This window comes from Bos taurus, chromosome 11, assembly GCF_002263795.3.
Source record: "Bos taurus isolate L1 Dominette 01449 registration number 42190680 breed Hereford chromosome 11, ARS-UCD2.0, whole genome shotgun sequence".
In the NCBI taxonomy this organism is placed as follows: Eukaryota; Metazoa; Chordata; class Mammalia; order Artiodactyla; family Bovidae; genus Bos; species Bos taurus.
This window is the reverse complement of record NC_037338.1, coordinates 11,382,618-11,408,107: the sequence shown is the minus strand read 5'-3', so window position 1 is coordinate 11,408,107 and position 25,490 is coordinate 11,382,618. Positions and strand designations below refer to the sequence as shown.

At 47.0% G+C, this 25,490-nt stretch overlaps 1 protein-coding gene across 4 annotated transcripts in view; it reads right to left on the bottom strand.

Annotated features, from left to right (window-relative positions):
• Positions 1-25,490, bottom strand: part of SFXN5 (sideroflexin 5) — a 126,644-nt gene that overhangs the window by 90,181 nt on the left and 10,973 nt on the right. For all 4 annotated transcript variants that reach the window (XM_005212505.5, XM_059891312.1, NM_001075914.2 and 1 more), the window contains 2 exon segments: positions 25,179-25,247; positions 13,464-13,541 (listed from right to left, as the gene is read on the bottom strand). In XM_005212505.5, coding sequence (XP_005212562.1) covers positions 13,464-13,541; positions 25,179-25,247 — 147 coding nt within the window.

The following is a 25,490-nucleotide window of genomic DNA, read 5'->3' as shown; positions in this document are numbered from 1 at the left end:
CCACCCAGCAATGGGAGACTCAGGCAGGTGCTGGCTTAGCAGCAAAGGCAGAAGTTCAGCAGGAATGTCAGCAGGTAAGGCCAGGAGGCCCGAGCTCACAGACATGTTCCCTCCCCACAATGACACCCACACACACGGTGTGGGCAGGCTAGTGCCACAGATAAGAGGCAATGGCCCTGTTATCTATTTGAATCTCACAATCAGAAAACTGTTTCCATAAGACAGATGAGAAAAGCGAAGCTCAGCCACACCCAAGTTCTCACAGGTGGAGCCAGAACTTCAGGTTATGATCTGTGACTTCATTCATCTTCATGCATTCATTCACATTTAGTGAACAAGTGCTATGTGTCAAGCATCTTTCTGAGGGCATTGTACATATTAACTTATTAATCTTCTCAACAACCCTATGCGGCAGGGAGTAGTGTATCTCCCATTTTACAGATGTGGAAACTGAGGCACTGAGAGGTTCAGTGGTTTGCCCAAAGTCCCACAGTAGCACTGGGATTTGAACCCAGGCCGTCTGGTTCCATAATCCCACCCAAATCCCTATGCACGCATCTCTAAATGCTGGCACACCAGTTCACACTGTTCTGTCCCTTAAGGCATCTAGTATAATCTGGAGATCTTTCCACATCAGAGCATGGAGAGCAGTCTTATTCTTCCTAACAGAAACACTGAATGAACATATAAACTTCACCCTATTCAGTTCAGTTCAGTTCAGTTGCTCAATCGTGTTCAACTCTTTGCAACCCCATGGACTGCAGCATGCCAGGCCTCCCTGTCCATCACCAACTCCCAGAGCTTGCTGAAACTCATGTCCATTGAGTCAATGACACCACCAAACCATCTCATCCTCTGTCGTTCCTTTCTCCTCCTGCCTTCAATCTTTCCCAGCATCAGGGTCTTTTCCAATGAGTCAGTTCTTTGCATCAGGTGGCCAAAGTATCGGAGCTTCAACTTCAGCATCAGTCCTTCCAATGAATATTCAGGACTGATTTCCTTTAGGATTGACTGGTTTGATCTCCTTGCAGTCCAAAGGACTTTCCAGAGTCTTCTCCAACATCACAGTTCAAAAACATTAATTCTTCTGTGCTTAGCTTTCTTTATGGTCCAACTCTTACATCCATACATGACTACTGGAAAAACCATAGTTTGACGATATGGACTTTTGTCAGCAAAGTAATGTCTCTGCTTTTTAATATGCTGTCTAGGTTGGTCATAGCTTTTCTTTCAATGAGCAAGCATCTTATAATTTCATGGCTGCAGTCATCATCTGCAGTGATTTTGGAGCCCAAGAAAATAAAGTCTGTCACTGTTTCCATTGTTGCCCATCTATTTGCCATGAAATTACGGGAGCAGATGCCATGATCTTTGTTTTTGAATGTTGAGTTTTAAGCCAGCTTTTTCACTCTCCTTTTTCACTTTCATCAAAGGCTCTTCAGTTCCTCTTCACTTTCTGCCATAAGGTTGGTGTCATCTGCATATCTGAGGTTATTGATATTTCTCCCAGCAATCTTGATTCCAGCTTGTGCTTCATCCAGCTCAACATTTCGCATGATGTACTCTGCACATAAGTTAAATAAGCAGGGTGACAATATACAGCCTTGATGTACTCCTTTCCCAATTTTGAACTAGTCTGTCGTTCCATGTCTGCTTCTAGCTGTTGCTTCTTGACCTGCATACTGGACTTTTAAGCTATTTCCAATCTTTCATTGTGGTAAAATATAAATAATAAAATGTACCATTTAACCATTTTTAAGTGGAAGTTCAGTGGCATTAAGTACATTCACATTGTTGTACAGCCATCACCACCATCCATCTCCAGAATTTTTTCACCTTCCTCAACTGAATCTCTGTACCCAGGATGTACTAATTCCCAAATCCTCCTCCCCTCAGGTCCAGGGAACTACCATTCTACTCTCTTGTCTCTTTAAATTTAACCAGTCTAGGTATTTCATATAAGTAGAATCATACAACATTTGTCCTTCTGTGACTGTCTCATCTTGTGCTATTATGACCCTACTCCAGTGAATGTCCCTGGAGTTACCACCATTATATCAATAATATTTAAAGGAAAAGGATGAATGCATGCAGATATCTCTGGCAGGATACAGAAGAAACTGGTCCTTACTCTAGGGAGAAGTGGGGAATTGGCAGACAGGGAAAGGGAAACATTGTATGCTCTATTTTCTTTTGATGCCTTCAGCATTCAGTAGATTCTTCATGTGTTGGTGGTTTACTCACTAAGCTGTATTCAACTCTTGTGACCCCATGAACTCTTGCGACCCCACGAACTGCAGCCTGCCAGGCTCCTCTCTCTGTCCATGGGATTCTCTGGGCAAGAATACTGGTGTGGGTTGCCATTTCCTCCTCCAGGGGATCTTGCCAACCCCGGGATCAAATTTAGGTCTCCTGCATTGCAGGCAGATTCTTTACCAATTGAGCTACGAGGGAAGCCCTTGTTCATGTGTTACCTACCCAAAAATAATTCTTAAAAATTTAAGAGTAACCATTAGAAAAATAGAAATAACACGCACAACTTTTCAGCTCTTTATAGTCCTCTATGGCATAGACTGTTAATGATCCAACAAAACCTATGTCCTTTTCTGCCATAGTAATAGAAAGGTAGAGGGCAGGTGGCTGACCTGCTGCACTACATTTCCCAGCCTCCTTTGCAGGGCAGGTGGTTGGCCTGCTGTACTACATTTCCCAGCCTCCTTTGCAATTAGGCTTATCCTTGTGACTGAGTCCCTTAGTGGCATCTGAGAGGAGGTGAGATGTGCTTTTCCTTAGCTAGCTCCTCCCAACTTATACTTTCTATCACCTGCCTGTGAGCCAGAACAACAATGTGGCTGCAGCCCAGCGTGGGCCAGGCAGAGGGAAGAACCCAAGGAGATGGTGGAGAAACATGATGGAAGGAGCCTGGGTTCCTGATTGACCCTGTGGAGCAGAGCCACCTGCCCACCTGGAACTTGAACTATGACATGGGCAAGAGATAAACATCTATCTTATTTGAGCTGGTGTGTTTTGAGGTCATTTCATTACAGCAGTTAGTACAACCTTAACCAAAGTAACCCATCTGGGGTTTGGGGAAAGTGCTTCCCACGCTGTCAGGGAAGCCTCTCCACAGGAGAGAGGAAGGGATGAACACCGAGTCATGTTGAGGTTCTTCTCATGGCATCTGGAAGTGCTCCCACCTCAGGAGGTTTTGGGGTGAGAAGGGAGGGACAGCTCCATCTTAAATTAACTTCCTAGTCATGACCCGACCTCATTTGGGCTCATCCCATCTCCAGGCTGCACCAACAACAGTCAGGGTCACAGATCTGGGGCCTGGCTCAGCCACTAACTTGCCTGGTCTTCCTGTGTGAGTCACCTCACTCCCTAGAATTACATTGTTTTGTTTTTTTAATTAATGAGACAGGAGATGGAAGCCAGTCTCTCCAAGGTCCCTTCCCATCTAATGATGTCAATTCTGGCTTTCAGAGAGCCCAGGACAAGGACTCGGGCCTGATTTTTTGAGTCTGGGTTTTTCCCTGCGACATGCTGGGCCCATGAGTTGAATGATGGATACAGAAATGGCAGCAGATATCACCCACAAGCCAAGAGCTGGTTGATAATTTGAAGTTTAATGAGCCAACCCTGCAAACAGGTTACAAGCAAGGAAACCCTGGAATGTAAAGCACTTGATGGAGGCCAAGGAGACATGGTGGGCAGTCCATCCACACTGAGAATCTAGAACAGGGAGCCCCCTGCATCTTCTTGTCGATCCACTGCAGCAGCTCCATTTTAAGCTACAATTCCTCAGTGTGACCTGGTCTCCTTTGGGCTCAGTCATCTCCCTCTGTGTTTCTGGCTGAACATTAAAATGCATAGCCCCAATCCCTTGGAATTTACTGGTGCAGCAACAACCAGTGTGGATGTGAGACTTTCGACCTTTCTTGATTTCTCAGCTTGCAGAATGAGGACACAGAGGATGTAGGGAAACAGCCTGGGAGAAAGGTTGTTGGAACAATGCAGACGTTTGCTGATTTCAGAAATGGCTTAAGTCTCAGCTGAGTTGCCATTTGAACTTATCAGGAACCCAGTGCGGAGGCCAAGCGAGGGGCAGAGGGTGGGCCCCAAACAAACTTCAGGGGGAGAAGCCCCTCCTTCTCAGGGCAGAGACCTCCTATGCTCAGACCTCAGATGGAGGAGTCACTGCCCAGGCCTTGTCCCCAGTCTGACTCCTTCCGCTTCCCCTCTCCTCTTTCCAAGCTGCTTCTCCAAACCTCTGAAGCAGCAACAACAGAGCCTATTTATAACAACCTCTAAAAGGTAATTAAACAGAGCCTGAAAGGGATCCTTCTATAAGGCAGAGGATGCCTTCATGACACAATAAGAAATCTTCTTAATTCATCATTTGGGCCAATCCTATTACTTCTCACCATTAACTTTGTTGCCATGGTTACTCCCAGGTAATATGTACAAATGCAAATCTACGTGGGGCAAAAAATGGGCCAATTCTACAGATGAAAGGAGACAAATATCCCCCCTCAATCTGCTACACAACACACATGAGCAGTCACGACTTCCATGTACACACAGTTTCTCTCTATTAAGAGGCTGGAGCCTCTAGTCAAACCCTCTTTTGTGAATTGGAATTACAGATCTCCCACTTGCTAGCCATGTGACTTGGGGCAATTTACTTGGAGATGCGGGTTCAAGCCCTGGGTCAGGAAGATCCCCTGGAGAAGGAAATGGCAACCCACTCCAGTATTCTTGCCTGGGAAATCCCATAAACAGAGGAGCCTGGCAAGCTACAGTCCATGCAGTCACAAGAGTTGGACACAACTTAGGGACTAAACAACAACAACTTAATTTTTTGAGCCTCCATTTCCTCATTTGTAATATAGGAATATGAATACTTACTTTCATGCTTATTGTGATAATTAAAAACAATTCATTTATCCAACAAATATTTATTGAGCACATATTATGTGCTGGGCACCACTCTAGGCACTAAGAATATATCAAAAAAAACAAAAACAAAAACGAAATCTCTGGTTTTGTGGAGCTTACATGATTGTGGAGACAAACAATAAACAAAAAAATAATAAAAAGTAAATTTGCTCATATGTGAGAAGGATAAGTGCTTCAAGAAACACGGGAAAGTAGAACAGAGTAAGGATAGGGAGAGTGTGCTGGCAGCAAGGATGGATTTTTAAAAATTTATTGTAGTGGGGTCCTCACGAAAGGAGGGGGTGAAGGATGGAGAACATTCAGGAACACGATGACATGACCAGGGTCACAGCTTCTGTCACAGTGGGGACAGAAAAGAAAAGGCTAGGCTGGAGCTGGGCTGGAAGAGGGGAGGGAGAGACACAGGCTGCATCCTCCACCCCCAGAAGCGCCTCTACTCCTTGGATCCCTTCGCTGGCATTTGGGGCTGGGTAATTCTTTGTCGTGGGGGCTGTCCTGTGCGCTGTAGGCTGGAGTTGGGCTCCCTAAAATTCCATCTCTTGTCCTGCCTCTGGTTCTAGTGGCTCCTTCTTTTGCTCCCCCAACTTTTCTTTCCCTGGACAGATTCTCAAGTAGGATGATGTTTAGTAAGGTGGTCAGGGTAGTTTTCATTGAGATGGCTTTAGAGAAAATACCTGAAGGAGGAAGTAAGCCATGCAGATACCTGGTAGGAGATTTTTCTGTCCAGCAGAACAGCCAGTGCAAAGGCCCTGAGGCAGAGTGGGCCTCCCAGCCTATCTGAGGGACAGCAAGGAGGCCTGTGTGACTGACTTGGGCTGAATGAAAGAGCAGTAAGAAATAAGATCAGAGAGGAATTGGAGCTTTGCAGTTTGTGCTGAGGACTGTGGCTTTTACTCTGAGTTTTTACTATAGAGTGGTCCTTAACAGGAGGGCAATTTTCCACCCAGGGGCCATTGGGAAATGTCTCGTTGTCATGAATTGGGAAGGAATGCCATTAGCACACAGTGGGTAGACCAGTGGTGTTGCTATACGTCCTACAGTGCACAGGGCAGCCCCCATGACAAAGAATTACCCAGCCCCAAATGCCAATCGTGCTGAGTCTGAGAAACCCTGGGGCAACAAACCCTGGAGCAGTTTCACAGGTCAGTCTGAGTGCTGTACTGGGAATGGGCAGAGGGAGCCCAGGTAGAACAGGAAGACCACCCAGGAGGCCACTGCAAGACCCAGCCTGGAGATGCTATACAGCACCCAGTACCACAAATGTAGTATCATACAAATGCTTCAGCTAATACTGATCACTTGCCTGTTTTGTGCTAATAATAAGGGTCAGCTTGTAGCTGCCCCAGAGGTGCTGGGTGCTGATCAGGATCCCAGAGGCCAGGGGTCAGGGCAAGTGGGGGGTGGGGGGCGGTGTCAGTCAAGCTTCTGATAGACAATCCTGCTGATACCCAGAGAAGATTCAGGGTGCAAGTATTTTTAACTCTCTGGTATCTTCTCTGCTATTTTCAGCAAAACCCAAACACAGCTGACCCCATTTCTGCTCTGCCAGGGGAGGAGACCAGCAGGATCTCTCACATCTCAGCTGCCCTTTCGCCTTGGCAGGTTGCAGGCAGAACCCATCCTTCATGGGACCCCTGGGCAACCACTGTGCTGGGTGCTGAGCAGGCACCAAGGAAGGCGGGCTGGCTCCCAGCCTCTGGGGGTGTGGAATGATGGACCAGAACCGCTGCTCAGAAGCCGACAGTGGCTCCCTGCCCCCTCACTTCCGACCACCCCCGCCGCTCCCAAGCTGTTTTCCTTTCAGCACTTTTCCCTCCCCATATACCTGGTACAGGAGGATCCAACCACAGTTCCACTGTCCTGCTCCCCTCTTACTCCAGGACAACACAACCAGCATCTCTTCTGGGTTCCAGAAACTTTCACAATCTGGCCTGAAACTTCCCAACTTCCTTTCTCACCTTCTGTCCCTCTCTCATCATGCACTTTCTCTCCTTCTCTCTCCACTCTACTTCCCAGCCTTCGTCTGCAACTTACAGGGACGACCCTCTCATGCCTTGGGTCTCTCTACATTCTACGTCCAACTGCTTGTGTCCTCCACAAAGCCTTTCCTCAGCACCTGTGTTCTCAGGAGTCTCTCGCCGCTGAATTCCTACTACCGCAGCCTAAATCCTGCCTCTAGCCACCCCCTTAAGTGTGCGCCTGCGTGGGAGCTGGCTGCGTGAGGGCAGGAGCCTCCCAGTGCCCACCTACCACTGCACCTCTCATGTACCAGGTGCTCCACAGATGCCCACGGCCTGGCCTGACAGGGTTAACTGCACAGTGTGACTGGGGCTAAGAGACCTGCACACATGCCAAGCCCCTCTGATGGCCCTTCTACCCCACCCACCCACTCTGCCTGTTAGCACACACATTCCACTCCAGAGTATTACCTTCCCTTCCAAATCTATCTTCAGACAGTGAGTGAAAAATGGGCATTAGATCTTCCAGGTCCAGTGTCCTTGTCCCACCACACATTAGTTATGTAACCTGAGATAAGTTTTGTAATCTCTCTGAGCCTCAGTTTTCTTGCCTGTAAAATGGGATCAATATAGGCATCAACCAAACAGGGCTTCTGTGAAGATTAATTGAGAGAATACATATAAAGTGCAAATATTTAGCATGGCTCCTGGCCTTTGGTGAACTCACAGTGAGTGGTGACTCATTACCATGGGGGTCTTCCATATTGAACCCCACCCATCTCCATCCATACCAAACCATCCCAGCAAAGCCCCAGCCTACAAAAAGCACACAGCACAGCACTCAGAAACTTAGCTGCCTGGGCTTATGTTTTCGCTCTCATCTATGGCTTTGTTGTTTAACTGATAGCTGCAATCTTTATTAGGGTTCCTAGTACATCAAATATATACCTGTCAAGCCCAAAGAGTAAATTGTACTTATTTTTATTTTACTGTTAGGACTAACTTTTCACTGGTACAGCAACCTTTCAACAAGTTAACAGTCTCTGGAGGAGATATCAGCCACCCACTAACCCAGGTCATCAGGTGTGAATAAACTCTCAATCTGCTTGTAGCCCCCTGGTGGGATATTGTAACTGGAGGGCAGATTAGGTAACAAATTAGTTCATAAGATACCCAGTGGTGCCCAGACATTGCGTCAGGCCCATAGGCATCAGCACACAGCCACAGGCTTCTGAGTCACATGCCACCAAAATGACATCAGGGGAGGCACAGAGCCCAAAAGCACACAGGCTGTCCAGACCGAGGTCAAGAACCATCCCAGCCTCTTCAGACAGCACCGGCATGACCTTTGAGCAGGGCAAGCCTGAACCAGGGATGGGGACTTTGTGAATTTCTGATCCCTGAAGCTCCCCAGATCCTGAGCTGGTATGTCACTACCTGCTCTTGCTGTGGCCGTGGAGGCTGGTGGGGGCCAGGGCTCTGTAGACAAGGTCCAGGAGGTACTGGGAGAGCTGCAGCAGAGCCCAATCCTGATGTCTGGGGAGCCAGGAGGGCGCGGGGATGGGGGCTGAGCCGTGGACTCACACTGGCCTCCAGAGGGACGCTGCAGGCATCACCAACTGGAGCCAGAACGGGGAGGAGCAGCTAGTGCAGGTCCCCCCACCCTCCCCCAGCTAGTGCAGGTCCCCCTCCACCCTCCCCCCCCCAGCTAGTGCAGGACCCCCCACCCTCCCCCAGCTAGTGCAGGAACCCCACTTCCCCCAGCTAGTAAGGGGTCCCCCCAACCTCCCCAGCTAGTGCAGGTCCCCCCACCCTCCCCCAGCTAGTGCAGGTCCCCCACCTCCCCCAGCTAGTACAGGTCCCCCACCCTCCCCCAGCTAGTGCAGGTCCCCCCACCCTCCCCCAGCTAGTACAGGGTCCCCCACCCCTCCCCCAGCTAGTACAGGGTCCCCCCAACCTCCCCCAGCTAGTGCAGGTCCCCCACCCTCCCCCAGCTAGTGCAGGACCCCCCACCTTCCCCCAGCTAGTGCAGGTCCCCCCACCTTCCCCCAGCTAGTGCAGGGTCCCCACCCTCCCCAGCTAGTGCAGGTCCCCACCCTCCCCCAGCTAGTGCAGGACACCCCACCCTCCCCCAGCTAGTGCAGGACCCCCCACCTTCCCCCAGCTAGTACAGGGTCCCCCCAACCTCCCCCAGCTAGTGCAGGTCCCCCCACCTTCCCCCAGCTAGTGCAGGGTCCCTCCACCCTCCCCCAGCTAGTGCAGGACCCCCCACCTTCCCCCAGCTAGTAAGGGTCCCCCCAACCTCCCCCAGCTAGTGCAGGACCCCCCACCTTCCTCCAGTTAGTGCAGGGTCCCCCCAACCTCCCCCAGCTAGTGCAGGGTCCCCCCAACCTCCCCCAGCTAGTGCAGGACCCCCCACCTTCCCCCAGCTAGTGCAGGGTCCCCCCACCCTCCGGGCTTCCCAGCTGCCTGGAGGCACATGAGAGCTTTCGGGATAGAAAACAAAGCGGGCCCAGAAAACAGGACAGGCAGCTTTAAGCTTCTGAAGGGAACAAAGAGAGGAAACATGGCCTCATTTCCCAACTCTTGAAAACTGGAAAGAGTCCCAAGAGGAAAAGCCAGGCTGGAGGGGAGCTTGGGCTGAGAGCAGACACAAGGGCAGGAAAGGCCTGGAGGCTGGACTCCTCTGGTCCATGAGGAGCTGCCAGGGTCCGAGGACCAGCCCCCCACCCTAGAGAGGGGCGTGTCAGGTCACACCAGCGGGCTCCTCGGTGCCACAGCCAGAGGGCAGCACTTCGCTCAGGAATAAGGACATCCGGCCCTGCCCTGTCTGCTGATGGCTGCTCCCAACCAACTCAGCAGGCAACACAGGCTCCTGAAGATAGACCTTGCATAGCCAGCACTGCAACATCATGCGTCACTTCAGGGGCCCCACACAAGGGCATCTGGCCAAGGAGCTGCCTCTCTTGGCACCTCTGCCCCCTCTCCATGTGGCAGGCTGCTGTCCAGCACATTGGCCTGTCCCTTCCTCTAGGGGCCATCTTCCTCTAGGGGCCGTTCTCTCTGTGCTCAGGATGTTTTTCCTCCGCCCCTTCCCAGCGCCCCCTCCTCACTAATCCTTGGTCATCCCTCAGTCTCAGGTGAGAAATCTCTTCCAGACTCCCTGCTTCTGGTCAGGTGACTCCTCTGCTCTCCCACGGCATCATGTATTTTCACTGTCGTGGCCTGGATTCTGGGGCGTCCCGGGGGCAGGACCCTCCTCCAGCCTCTCCTCTGCTCTCCCCCAGCTCCTAGCACCAACACTGGCCTGGAGATGCCCCGTAAATACATAGCAAAATAAACTGGATTGGGGAGGGCTGATGGCTTAGCCACCTGGCCCAGGGAACACCCAGCCAGGGACCAGCGGGTCGCGTGGACTTTGTGCCTAAAGGTGTGAAAAGGCAGGGCAGTGCCTCACAGTCACCAACAGAACAGAAGAGACTACAGCACAGGAAAATGTGTTTCCGGACGGAAAATAAGCAGAGTTTTAGGAACTGATCCAGCAGAGAGGAGGAAGCCATCCCTCAATGCCTGCAGAAGCCACACTTGAGAAGCCAGGCCATCACCCCCAGGATGCCAGCGAAGTTCAGGACTTGGAGGGCCCAGGCACCCCAGGAACAAAGGGCTAATCATAGGGCTAAACAGAGGGACTTGGTTGAAAATCTGAATTCAAAGCAGTAGGACCCCTCGGCCTTCTCCACACAGCAAGGGGGCTCTCACCACCCTCGTCTGTGTCTCCCAAACACTGGAAGGTTATCAACCTTCTGGAGAAATGGAATCCAAGTGACTCCAGACTTGGGAACACTAGCCCAGTGGAAAGAGGGAGCTGCTGCTGCTAAGTTGCTTCAGTCGTGTCCAACTCTGTGCGACCCCATAGACGACAGGCCACCAGGCTCCCCCATCCCTGGGATTCTCCAGGCAAGAACACTGGAGTGGGTTGCCATTTCCTTCTCCAATGCATGAAAGTGAAAAGTGAAAGGGAAGTTGCTCAGTCGTGTCCGACTCTTAGCGACCCCATGGACTACAGCCTACCAGGCTCCTCCATCCATGGGATTTTCCAGGCAAGAGTACTGGAGTGGGGTGCCATTGCCTTCTCCAGAAAGGGGGATCAGGTGAGGCTAAAAGCAGAGAAATCAATGAAAATCTGCAAAGTGAATATCGGGGCTTCAGCCTTGCTCCTCTAGTTGGCTTCCAGAATGCAGAGGTGAGAAGATACTGTATTTACAAAATAGGAAGAGGATCCTGCTGAAAGGAATACAGAAAAGAAACAACCAAATAGCTCTCAGAAATTAAAATTTGTACTAGCTGAAGTTAAAAATCTGATAGACACGTTGAAAATAAACTGAAGGAAATTTCCTGTAAATCCAGACAGAAGGAAAAAGTGAAAGAATAAAAGAGAAGAAAAGGATAAGAAAATCTGAGTATCAATCTAAGATGTTGAATATTTGACTAATAGGAATTCCAGAATGAGAAGAAATTATCAAAGAAATAGTATAAGAAAAATTGCCAGAACTGAGAGACAGGAGTCTTCAGATTGAAAGAGGTCACCAGAAACCCAAAATAATGAATTTTAAAAGACATAGCATTGTGGATTTCAGAAATAAACCATATACATAGAGAGGAGATCCTAAACATTCCCAAAGAGAAAAAACAGGTCACTTGCAAAGAATCAGGAATAAAACAGCACTGGATTTTTCAAAAGCTAGACTAGAAGCCAGAAGAGCAATGTCTTCAAAATTCTAAAGGAAAATGTTGTCAACCTAAAAATTGGAATTTTCTCCTCAGCCAAACTGTCAGTTAAAGCTGAGTACAGAATTACAATTACAAATTACATTTTTTTCAGATATAAAAGGACTCCAAATTTTCTTTCCACTTACCCTTTTTCAGGGAGCTACCAGAAGAGGTCTTCCACTGAAATGAAGGTGTACACCAAGAGGAGCTGAGGGAGCTGCGCCCCAGAATTGAAAATTTCAGGGGAAAATATGGAAGTGAAAAGGGCTTCCCTTGTAGCTCAGCTGGTACATAATCTGCCTGCTGTGCAGGAGACCTGGGTTCAATTCCTGGGTTGGGAGATCCCCTGGAGAAGGAAATGGCAACCACTCCAATATTCAGGCTCCTCTGGCCATGGGAAATCCCATGAGACTGGCTGGCTACAGTCCATGGGGTCACAGAGTCACATACAACTGAGCGAGTAAACCACCACCACCATTAAAAATATCAAAAAGCTGCTAGAAGATACAGTAAGAATTAGAGATGGTACAAAGAAAACTCTGTCAGGGAGAAAAATGAGGTAATTATTAAATCCAGATAAAACATAAAGTCAAAAAGGAGAGGAAACATAATCATATACAACAAAGTTGTAGTATTGCTCATATAATTGTCATAACGTGAATACTGAATATCCATAGACCCCAAAACTATGATAACTATTTTGGGAGGGTGATGAGGGTAGGGGAGAGAAATGTGTTTATGGAGGTAAATAATAAGAGAGATGGATCCTCAACTACCACACAAAAGAACTAGTTGAGAAATAGCAGTACAGATACGCTTAGTTTGAAATACAGATTTCTATCTGAAGAAACAGCTAACAGCATTTGCTTCTGGGGAAGAGAAATGGGAACTGGGGAGAGATGGGGCAATACACTATTTTTCCTCACAAGTGTTTTCGTGCTATTTGACTTTTTGAACTTTGAAAAAAAAAAACTGTGAGATTAATTTTTAATAGCTTTTAAAATAAAGCTTATGAACAAAAAGAAAAACTTCAGCACATTAACCATCTGTCTCTACAATCACTAGAGCTGCCCTATACTACATCTCCCTACCTTCCCCCCAAATCAGACAAAACCATCAACTTTTCAATTAGCTCTAGTTCAAGTTTCTACATGATATTAACAAAACAGAAATTGCAGTGTCTTAGCCTAATTCCATGGAGAAGGCAATGGCACCCCACTCCAGTGTTCTTGCCTGGAGAATCCCAGGGACGGGGGAGCCTGGTGGGCTGCCGTCTATGGGGTTGCACAGGGTCGGACACGACTGAAGCAACTTAGCAGCAGCAGCAGCAGCCTAATTCCACACTGTCTCCTCCATGTTTCTCATCCTCAGTCTAAACTACCAGATAGTGGTATGCTGGTGAATATTTTTGAGAAAAAAGTCCTGATTTATAGTATCTATCAATTTCCATGGTGTAAATTCTCACATTGTGGCTGATTTCAAGTCATCACTGTGGTGTCACTGAATGTGGAATTGGGAAAAGATGCACATGTCAGCGCCAGCAAATTATTGCCTTAGGTTTCTCTAGTCTTAGCAGCCTCCATACTTCCCACCAGAGCAGCTTACAGGAGGGCCCTGAGTATCCCCTCCAAAACCCACAAGTCCACAGGAGATGTAGCAGCAGTAAAAGTGGATTCTGGGGGGAAGAGAAGCGGTTCTGGCTGCAGGGCAGGGATAGCGAATTTGCCACCTTCCTTCCCCGCCACCATTCCCCCACCCCACCTCCAGCAGAGTTACCTGCTCATTGGTAACCCCTGGGTGCAGGGTCCCATGCTTATAGTCTTCCAGCAGTTGCACAGCCTCTCTGAGACGTCTCTGCAGGCAAAGAAAAGGGACACTGAGGGGCACAGATCCAGGGCTCCAGCAACACTTTCCCTTGCAGGGGTGCATAAGTATTGACCCAGCACTGACCATCTTCACAGTGTGCAAGACCTGCCCTTCAGTTTATGGGACACACGCAAAACAATAAAGAGGACTATAGCCTAAACGTCCTTTCACAGGGCAATGGATAAACGTTTGCCATTTACCCAGTGTAATAATACTATACACGTTATTCGGTGGTTTAAAAAGTAAAGTAGATCTCCATGGCCATATCTCCAAGGTATTTTTTTAAGTGTGAAAGAAATTGCAGAGGCGTATGATGCCATTCATTGTACCAAACAAACAACACACACAGAAAACAGTTTTTCCTATGAGAATATTTATGTGAGTAAATGTATCAAAAAAGCTCTAAAAGGAGACCTGTCAAACTAGTGACAGAGGTTACCTTGAGGTAGGAGGAAAGAGTTCAGATTTGGCAAGTGGCGTTGGAAGAAATTTTAGTCTTAATTGTAATATCGCAAGTTTTTATAAAGAGAACATATTTATGTAATACTTATATAATTTCTTCTCAACATTTGAAAAACACTAGCAGAGATTTACATACTCAAATACATATGGCTACAGTAACTGATGGGGAAAAAATAAAAGAGAATAGAATTGTATGATTTTTAAAATCTTAAAAACTAGAGACAGCAACACTGAGAGAAGGCAGTCTTTGTCCACCGAAAAGACTTGTATAAGAATATTCATCGTGGCACTCTGCAAATAGGCCCAAACTGCAAACAACTCAAATGTCAGTTAACAGACTGGGTAAGTATACGCACACAATGAAATATTACACAGCATTTAAAATGCAAACTACAGATATGTTACAATCGGATAAATCTTCTCAAGAATGGCACCCTGATATCTCTCACTCCATGTTCTTCTAGAACTTTCCCACATCCCCCATCCAGAGGTAGAGTCTATGTCCCTCCACGTGATTCTCGGCAGGCCTTTGTGACTGCCTTAACAATAGAGTGTTGCCAAGGTGAGGTTGTGTGACCTCTGAGGCCAGGTCATGAAAATGCCTTGCATTTCCACCTGGCTCTCTTGGGATGGTTGCTTTCTTGAAACTTAGCCATCACATTGTAAGGAAGCCCAAGTAGCCTATGAAGCGACCCATGTGGATTAAGAACTGAGGGCCTGGCCCACAGCTCCAGCTAAGTGACCAGCTAATGGTCAGCAACAATTGGCCCTCCATGGAAGTGAGCCATCTTGAAACGGACCTTCCCCGCCCCCCGTCAAGCTGCCTTAGCCAAGGCTGCGAGACAAACCATCCTCTCTAAGTCCTGTCAAAACTGAAGGTCAGTGAGCAAAAGAATTACCTGTTGTTATTTCAGGCCATTAAATTTTAGGGTGATTTGTTACATGATAATAGAAGGCCAATTCACACAATGATGAGCAAAAAAGGCAGATGCAAAAAGTATATATAAATTTCAAAAACAGGTCAAACACACCTATGGTGGTAGACGTCATTATGGTATTACCTTTGTGAAGGTGGGTGGGGGTGTTGACTTGGAGAGGGCATGAGGAACCCTCTGGAATAATGGAAATGCTCAATGTTTTGATCTGACTGGTAGTTACACAGTATAAACGTGTGTCAAAATCCATTAGGCCATACACTTTGGATTTATGTATTTTGCTGTATGTATGGTATATCCTTTTTTTAAAAAAAAAATCAATAATAAATAGACAACAGTGAGAGAAGGCAGCCTATGTCCAGGTCAGATGAGGAACGGTCATCAGGGATGCTCATGATGAGGGAAGAAACCCAGGGAAGCCACCCTGTTCCACTTTGACCAAGGGACAAAGTTGGCTAAGGATGGGAGTGCAGAGAGACCTCCACAGAAGCCCCTGGTCCACAGGCAGGATGCAGCTCCAGGGCGGGTTGCCCCATGGGGCGTCTTCTGAGCAGGCCGACAGTGGTCGAATAGGATGGGAAAGGAACAGCCACCTCCCGCACTAAAACAGCAGGACTAACCCCAGCCCAGACAAGCCAATTGGGCTGTCAGGAGGCCAGGAGAACTTCTTACTTGGGACAGCCCGACTGCTGTAAAGTACTGCCTCTTCCCTTTCAAATATATGTCTATCAATTTCTGAATTCCAGAGTCCTTCCCCAGAATCTCTTTGCTTTCAAAGTAGAGACAACTTTGAGTTGGTGTTTTTTCCAGGTGTAATCCACTCTGTTTAGAAAAAATGTCAGAAAAATCAAAAGCACTCACAAAAATGTTGTAATCACCTGTAAACATACCACAGAGATAACCACTGCAAAAGTTATTATTTTCCTTCTAGACTTAATACATTTGCTTTTCATGTTGGTTGATTGCTCTAACTTGCTTAAGTTCAACAGAAAGTGAGCAGGTCAGTATTTGAGGCCAGAGTTTAGTTAGACCCTTGCTAACTAGTCTCTGCAACTGCCCCCCAAATCCTCCTGGTGATACGACAAGCTGCCCGCTCCAAGCCTGCTTCCTGCCAGCCTCAGCCTTGGCCCCACAATAAGTGCTCTACTTTCCACCCTGAATGGTGAATGACCCTGTGTTCTCATTATGTTCCCACTCCAGGGATTCAGTTCCTCTAACAACCTGGCCAGATTCCATCTCATTCCACACAGTCATCAAAGGGAGGCCTCTTGCCACAGGATTAAGTTCCAAAGAGCCCTGATCTTGGCGCTCATTGAGAAAGAACCAAATCCAAAGCTTCCGGAGATAGGCCTGCTAATGCAGGACTGGGACAAGCTAGCATGTGCTTGTCTGCCTCTGGGCCTTGCTAAGCCTCAGCTTGGCCTCCTAGCTCAGAGACTGAGGGATAGCGCTCCCAGCGCCTCTGTGGGACAGGAAAGGCCTCGGGCCTTGCCTTGAGAGGTCCCTGAGGGCTGGCTGTTCTGGGAGCTGGACTTCTCACAGCAGAGAAGGGAGCCATTTTCAGGGAGCCTTGAGGGATAGGAGGAGAGTCTCTCTGCTTGAAGTCCTCCTCTCACCCCGATGCATTACACACTTGACAGAAAAGCCCTGGGCACTTGAAGGATGGGGAAAGCAGGAGGCCAGTGGCAGGGTGAAATTTGCAGGAAGTCTTTTCAGTCAGGAACAAACAGGCAGCTACGCCCTGAATGCTAAGATGGTGAGGGGCCCAGCCGGCCTGGAGACACGGCTGCAGGCCCTATTCTGGAGCCCTGGGCTTGGGGACGGACAGCCCAGGTTGCTGCTTCCCCGACTCCATCACCTGCCTGCCAGAAACTGTCGCAGCAAGACTCTCTTCTTGTATCTGATGGGCATGATCTCCAGAAAGTCTCTCTTCGGACAGGCATCTGGGAGGTCTGCTCCAGGGCAGAGAATTTGAACAGAGGTCCCGCCCCGAAGCCCCAGGGGGAGGAAGGAAGCCAAAGGGCAGTCCTGCAGTGTTAGGGTGGTGGCAGAGCGGGCAGGAGACCCTGGCAGACAGGAATGAGGATGTTGGAACACAGGACGGAAAGGCACAAAATGGGAAGATGAGGAAAGTCATCAGAAGCAAAGCTAATCTCTTTGGAGGGAAGAGGTATACCTTAGCCAACCCCCAAACTAAATGCACACAGTATAATCCACGCCTGGCTAGGGAGCATGTCTAAATGATTTGAATATTTTATTTATTATAATGTTTAATATGTTAAGATATACAATGGGCGTGACAGCAGTGGGCCAGGAGGTGAGGATTACCCAGAAACATTTCACCCCTACTTGTGATAAAGGCCACCCACTTTTCCTGCAGGCCCTCACCCCTGATCTTTCCTATACCACCCCACCCCCCTGGGTTGTCTGTCCCCACCCATGTCTATCCTTCAAGGCACAGGGCCATATTCAGGAATCTTCCAGAAAAGTTCCCTCTGCCCTCTGAACACTCAGAGAGCATTTGGTTTGCACCTCTTTGAGGTCCATGGTCACTCACCACCACGTGCCCCTGTTACCTGTCAGAGACTGCAGGGTGCAGGGAGCAGGAGACTGCTGTAGGTTATGTTGGCTGAAACGCGGGCACTCCTACCCCAGTCCATCACCAACACGGGGCCACACATAATGAGCACTGATAAATATGAGGCTGCTGGGAGGAGAGGTGAAGGGTATAATCAGGGTTAGGGACCAGGTTCCAAAGCAGCAGGCCAGAGGCCCTTGAGAGCTATGCTGGTTCTACGGAATCGTGGGATTCCAAGAGACCATGCCCTGTTCACACAGGATGTGGATGACAGTACCCCTCTGTGAGTGTCTACTGAACCATGTGGACATTCCTTTCTCTGAGACAGCTGGGGTCCGAGCAGGAAGGGCATTTCGATGCCCAGGGTCACAGAGTGGGTGGGTGTCATCTAGGAATCTCAAGTCCCTGCATTCCCAGCTCTGGGCCATTTCCATGAGACATGAGCATGGAAGAGCCTCCTGTCCTCCAGATGGTCAGTAATTGAAAGAGGGGTGTCTCCCAGAGAAACCATAGAAATGCTTGCATCCTGAAAAGCCGATGTCAATGGTGGCCAGGTACCCCACATAAGAAAGGGAAGGGCCTTCTTTATTCTCATTCAAAGGCAAGCCCAGTTGCTGCTGCGCGTTTAGCAAAAGTGGGTACAATTGAAACCTGGACATTTCAGGGCAATCAAAATTTGGGAGTCCTACTTAAAATAGGGGGTGGGGGAGAAGGGAGGAAGGGAAGGAGAGAAGGAGAGAGAGGAAGAGGGAGAAAGGAAGGAAGGAAGGAAAAGAAAGAGAAAGGAAAAAGAAGCGTCAATGGTCAGGGTGAAAATGAATGTGGGGAGTGGGGTTGGTGTGCATGAGGGAACGGAGCTGGCGGTAGGGACGGGGGCAAGGCCTGCCTTGATCGCTCAGTATCTAATTGCTCTCACCTGGGCCAGTCTTGAATCAGCCAAAGCAGGGCTGTGCATTCTTACCTTGCCTGCCACATCTTCAACCATTCCTTTCTGGCTCCCGGATGGTGGGATTTGGGGGCCAAGGCTTTGTGCAGGCAGAGTCTCAAACCCTTCTCTCATCCTCCCTTGGCCTTCCTAAGCCCTTCTTGTTCCTTCCCAGCAATCCTGGGACCCACAGGGTTATCTGCGCTGAGACTGTTTCCTAGCTCAACCACAAGCTACCTCTGGGAGGCCCAAGAGAAGGGGAAACCAGGCACACGTTTCCCTGTGGCCAACCTCTGGCCACCTTTAGGACACTGAATGTGAGTTAATTCTGACAGCATGACAGGTGGTATAGCCCTTTAGAAAGTAAATCTGTCCAGCTATGCCTAAGAACTTTAAAAACAATCGTGGTCTACATCCTGGATACCCTACTTTTGGGAATATTTTTCTAAAAGAATAAATTTATCAGAAATGAAAAATAATTTGCCTAAAACTATTTTTGGCAGGAAAGAAAAAGGTAGGAAACAACCTATCTGTTAGACCTAAAAGCCTAACAGAGATGGATATTTATACTAAAAGACTTGACTTCCTAAAATTATAAAGACTTGGAAATAAATGAAAAAAGCAAATAAAAAGTCTATGTTCAATGTAATAAGCATGACAAAAATGTATACAGATGGGCAAAAATCTGAAGTGTGTAAGGGTACTGAAATTTGGAAATTTTAAAATTTAAAATTAGACTACCTGATGCTGTCTAGAATGCATTTAAATGGATAGTCTTACTACTATTGACAGCATAAACTGATAGTCTTGGTACAGATTGGTACAATTTGCAGGGCAATTTGGCAATATATATCAAAAGCCTTAAAATGCCTTTCATTCAGAAATTCCACTTCTAGGAATTTACCCCAAGGAAATAAAGAGAAATATGGGGAGATATATGTACAAGGATATTTATCGCCATATTATTTATATTGGCAAAAGACTTGAAACTACCCAAATGGTCAATAGAGAAGATGATTAAGTTTTAGAATAATCACCTGATGGATTACTATGTAGTTATTAAACACACTTTGAAATAACATTTAAGGACAAGGAAAAATGCTCAAGATATGCTATATGGAAAAAACAATATATATCATGTATACATATGTCACATATGATTTTAAATATGTATTTACATATATATATATATATATATATATATATACACAATACATACAGAGAGAGATCTTCCTTGACTTACTATGGGGTTCATCCTATCATAAAAATGTCACTTTAAGTGAAAATATCACATCTTAGGTTGAAAATACATTTAACACACCTAACCTACTGAATATCATGGCTTAGCCTGGCCTTCCTACACGTGCTCAGAACACTAACATTAGCCTACAGTTGGGCAAAATCATCTAATGCAGAGGCTATTTTATAATAAAATGTTGACTACCTCATGAAATTCATCGACTACTATACTGAAAGTGAAAAACAGCATAGTTGTGCGGGTGTAGAATGGTTCTAAGTGTATCGGTGGTTCCCGTGTGTGATCACGGGGCTGACTGGGACCTGTGGCTGTCGTGGCCCAGCATCGCAAGAGAGTATTGTACTGTGTGCATATCACTAGCCCAGGAGATAATCAAAATCCACAACTGGAACCATGACACCTACTGAATGCATACTTTCACACCATCATAAAGCCCATAAATCGTAGACTTAAGTCAGGGACCGTGGATAGAGAGAGAGAGAGTAAGATACAGATACAGATATATATATGTACACATTATACACACCACCCTAATTTTGTACAGATACATACACTAGAATGATAATTGTGATTATTTCTTGCAGGAGAGATAATGAGCAGCTTTTATTTTCTTTTTTAGACTTTCATATGTTCCAGTATTTAGAGATTACTACCAGAATCACAAAACATCAAGAGGCACATAATGTCAATTGTTTTCATTGGTCACCTGGTTGAAGGAGTGTTCTCCAAGCTCACCACCGTAAAAGTACCTTTTCCCTTAGTAATTGCTAAGCAACATTTGGAGGCGATACTTACCTGAAAGACTAAGAATATCCTGTTTTACAACAGCATTTTATTCCATGCAAATAGCATCTGTTAATGATCCTGGTTGAAATCAGTTATTTCACTGAGGACTGCTGCTGCTCCTGCTGCTAAGTCACTTCAGTCGTGTCCAACTGTGTGTGACCCCATAGACGGCAGCCCACCAGGCTCCTCTGTCCCTGGGATTCTTCAGGCAAGAACACTGGAGTGGGTTGCCATTTCCTTCTCCAATGCATGAAAGTGAAAAGTGAAAGTGAAGTCACTCAGTCGTGCCCAACTCTTAGCGACCCCATGGACTGGAGCCTACCTGGCTCCTCCGTCCATGGGGTTTTCCAGGCAAGAGTACTGGAGTGGGGTGCCATTGCCTTCTCCGTCACTGAGGACTACATAATGTTTATTTCCTTCAACATTTATTAGCTGACATTCTTCTGAGAATAAGAGCTTCCCTCTCTCATATTTTTAGTTTTACTATGGACTCATGGATTCTTTTTATTATTCAATGTATTATAATCCATTGTTTTTCTTCTTAATGTTCAAATTGTCCCAAATGTGGCTAGTGGGACTCAGCCACTTCCTGTTCCTGTGTCTCCATCATTCTAGAAACATTTTCTTACTTTCTGTAGCAATGCTGTTTGCCTCAGGTGTGGATTTGGCAAACTCTCCGAGAAGCCCTGGGTGCTTTTAGTAAGCGATGGCATTTAGGAACGAAGATCTGAGTGCCAAGTGTGTCCCCTGTTACTGGGGTGTCATTGTTTCTAGGCCCTTTCAGTGATCAGAGTCAGAAAACTGAGAAATATAAATGTAAGTATATGAATGTATATGTGCATAAATCATGAGTTCACATTGATTCCTCCAATTCAAATACAACATAATGTAGTTTTTTTCTTTTCCCCTACTTCATATTTGTATCTCCCTACTCCTGCGGAGAGAACCCTGGTTCCCAATATCAGCGTAATGATTTATTCTGTCCTATGATACACCCAAAACAGTCTCAGATTACTTCACAAATACTAGTAATGAGTTTCTGCTATTTGCACTGCTTCCGTTGGTTTTCCACGTCCTTCAGAATGATCATCTGCCAAACATTCATTCTCTTAAATAATTATTGAATTCAGAATAGCAAACCCCTTTCACATTAAGTTAATGATTTAAAGTAACTCAGATGTCAGCTGGTACGGCCTTTCCTTAGAGATCTAGATCTAATTCCAGGACCCACATGAAAGGATGAAGTTAAGGCTTCTGCCAGGTCCCAGGGGTTTCCTTCCTCAGGCCCAACTGTCCACCTACAGCACTGAGAGCAGACTCCTGGCCCCTCAAGAGCCCTTTAAAGAATGAATTCTTGCAGAGACTTCAGGAACCAGGCAGATTTTATGACAATACAATAGGAATGATGGTGGAAGGGACAGCACCTTTCACAGTATGCATGACCAACCTCTAAAGAGCCCCAGACACTGGCCTTTCCGTTCATCATGGTTACTTGCTCTCCTTCCCACTGTTTTCCCCTCATGTTCCTTCTTTCTCCTCCCTCTTAGGAGGATTGGAAAAGCACAACTCTTCCTCTTTTGTCAAACAGGCAACCTCCTTCCTCTCTGAAGCCTTGCTCAAGACATTCTTAGAACAAAGACAGCCTTCTTCCTAAGAGAAATTATGGTGAATAAAATTTGCTCCACCTCATTACACACACAAGGGCTGGAATCTTTTTAAAGCTTCGCCAGTTATAAATTACAAACAATAGCTGCAAAACTCTCTCAAGATGAGTCTATCCATTGACTCAGCTACTGCCCCTCAGAAATGGGTCATCAGAAGCCTCCAGATGCACAGCATCTTTCCACCTCAGGAAACTCTGGCTTCCAGAGCCACCTCTCATGTCCTCCATTCTCCTCTCACACAGGTGAGCCGGCCTGTCCAGATCTCCTCTGCCTGGGCAGCCATCACCCCACGCTCCCTCCCAGGATGCAGCCTAGGAGTGTTCCAGGACACTCTGGGAGAGAGACAGTGCTTTGTGGGCATAAGCCATGGTCTTGAGCTGAGCCCAGCAGCAGGGGAAATCTGGCCCTCCTGATAGCACCACAGTTGTCGGGGAGGGGCTCAGGTAAGAGATTCTTTCCTCTTCCTGCTCCTAATCTCCATCACTTCCAGGCAAATGGCCTTGCCAAGCTACCTGCCTGGATTGGAACTAGGGAGGGACGGAAGGGCCCACTCATGGCCCTTTTGGATTTTTTAGGGCCTAGAAGATCTTCTATGGGCAGAAAATTTCCACAAGGCAAGTAGTACTGGAAACAGTCCCCAACTGGGATGCAGTAGGAAAAGGTGTAGATCTTTCCAGAAAGCCTATCGGCATCCTTGATGAAGAGAAGAAACAGAAATTTGAAAAATATTTTTAACTGATTGTTGCATCAGTTATTTTCTGGTCATTAAATAGTTATCAGTCTTTGATATTTCAATTAATGGTAAAAAAAAAAAAAGGATAAGACTTTTAAATTTACTCACAGGGAAATAGGCAAAAGATGGCTTAGTAATGTACAAAGATGCTGAGGTCTTTCCAAATGCAAGAGTGGAAGAAAAAATGTGGTACAGGAAGATAGCAGTAACATGAAATGGTCTGGGGATGAGAGGAGTGTGGACTAGAGAGGAGGAGCTGTGAGCCCCCAGCACAAGCGGTGTGCTGCCCAGCTGCCCCCAAAGCACCTGCCTGCTCGTGGTAACTGGGGGGAGCACTGATACACGTCCAGACCGCCCAGGACTCCCTCCACCATCTCTCAATGTGCTGCCTTCAAGTTCACCATCAGCATCTCCATCTTTTGAAATAAGCGTTTGTCTCCACCACCTCCTCCATCAAGCAGGAAGCATTTATGTTGGGATTTTTGTCACAATTCTATCTAGTTGGGCACCATTCCAGAGCTTTCAAGAAAGACACATAACCTAGGCTGGGTAAGTAGTTCCTCTAGTTTGGTGCACCTCCAAATTTTTATGTAATCCCATTGATTACTCCTTTGGAGACTCCTGACAGGGCCCGGAAGTACAATAGCCTTGCCCTTCAGAGACACTACACCCAGAAATAAGGTCAGCCAGGTAAGTACTAGAGTCCTTCATCCTTCCTGGGCTGCAGCAGGAAATCACATATCAGGGTAATCCCCACATTTCCCATAACTGGACTGCTCTCCCAGGCACAGTGGGGATGGAGAGATGGAGATGGTTCTAGGGCCAGGTGCCCAGCAGGCCCTGTGCTTCTTTTTCTTCCCAGAGCTGAAGCAAGCCAATGCTCAGCACAAAGGTGAGCAGAGAAGGGCTGCCTACTCAGGGGGCTGACTCAGAGGCTCAGTGACTTCCATCAGGGTACGTGGGGCCTGGGGTGGGGAGTTCAGGCCTTCTTCCAGCTTGGGAGAGCTCCCTAAACTTGAGTTACCTGAACAGGAATGCAAAGTGGCCAAAAATAAGTGTTCTGGAGACAAGCTTACCTGGGTTCATACCCTGGCTCCATCACTGGCCAGCACCATGTGCCTGAGACTTAACTTCTGTCTGTATGTTTCCTCATCTGGAAAATGGAACTTAAAATAGAATCTACCTCAAAGGGTTGTTTTGAGTTAATCCGACAAGCTAATACATGTAAAATGTTTATGACACTGCTTTGCTCACAGAAAGTGCTTAACAAATATTCACTACATTTTATGTGCATGCATTCCTATAAACGTTTGTAAATACAATACAAAGGATAGAAAGACACACTTCTTGGAATGGCTCAAAGAAATCTGATGGTAAATGTGACAATATCAAGGATTAGTGAGAATGTGGAGTGACTGGAACATTGGATGAGAATGTAAAATGGACAGTAATCCTCAAGCAACTTTTCGGCAGTTTCCTAAGAAGTTAAACGTATACTTACCATATGCGCCGGCAACCCCAGTCCTAGTTACTCACTCAAGAGAAATGAAAGCATACATCCACACAAAGAATGCTCAGAGCAATTTTATTCAGAATAATCAGAAAATGGAAACAGCCCGTGTGTTCATCAGCAAGTGGACAGAAGAAACAAGATCTGGAACATCCTTTCAATGGAATGCTGCTCAGCGGCAAGAAGGGATGAAGTACTGACACATGCGACACAGATGAAGCTCAGAAGCACCACGTCAAGCGAAAGAAGCAGACACACAAGGCTACGCACTGTAGGACCTCACTCATACGGCGTCACAGAAACAGCAAAACAACAAGAGCAGAAAACGGTTGCGGGGGCTCAGCAGGGGCTTGGGGAGATGGATCACAAATGGTCATGAGGAGTACGGTAGGATGACAGAAATGTTCTCCATCTTCATGATGAACACTTCATTGTGGACACTTGATATGTCTGTCAAAACTCACAGGAGTGTTCACATATAAAATATAATGTATGCCTGAGTCGCAATCTTACCTATCAGAGGAGGGGAGTGAGTAGGGAGAGGGCACGAAGGATCCTTCTTGTTCTGAACCGTTTGGATTTTTGTAATGAGCACATAATCCATGTACTTGGTAATCGTTTTATTGAAGTTTGAAATAATAATAATGACATATCTACCTTGAAGGGATGTTGTGAGATCCAGATGAAATGAGATAATGATGACCTGTGGATCTTCCAAAGTCACAAGGTATAAAGGCCAAGGGGCCTCCATTGAGAGTGACAGCCATGACTCACCTCAGTGACAAAGAGTGTGCGAGGGTCGATGATGTCCAAGAAGTGCCTGAAGCGACCAAAGAAGGATGTCTGGAGAAGGGGCGGGAGAGGAGAGTGGATCAGTTGCTGTACCCCTTTCTCTAGACAATGGGGAACCCACCCACAGCTCGCCCTTACTGTCAGGGTCCCACAGTCACGGGTGATGAACGCCGAGGCCTCTCGCTTCTCGGTGACCTGATGGCAGCTCTCCCAGATCCGAGGCTTTCCAAAGTCAACTCAGAACGACCATTGAGACATGTCTGACCCAATGTCTCTTCCATGTGCCTCCCATTT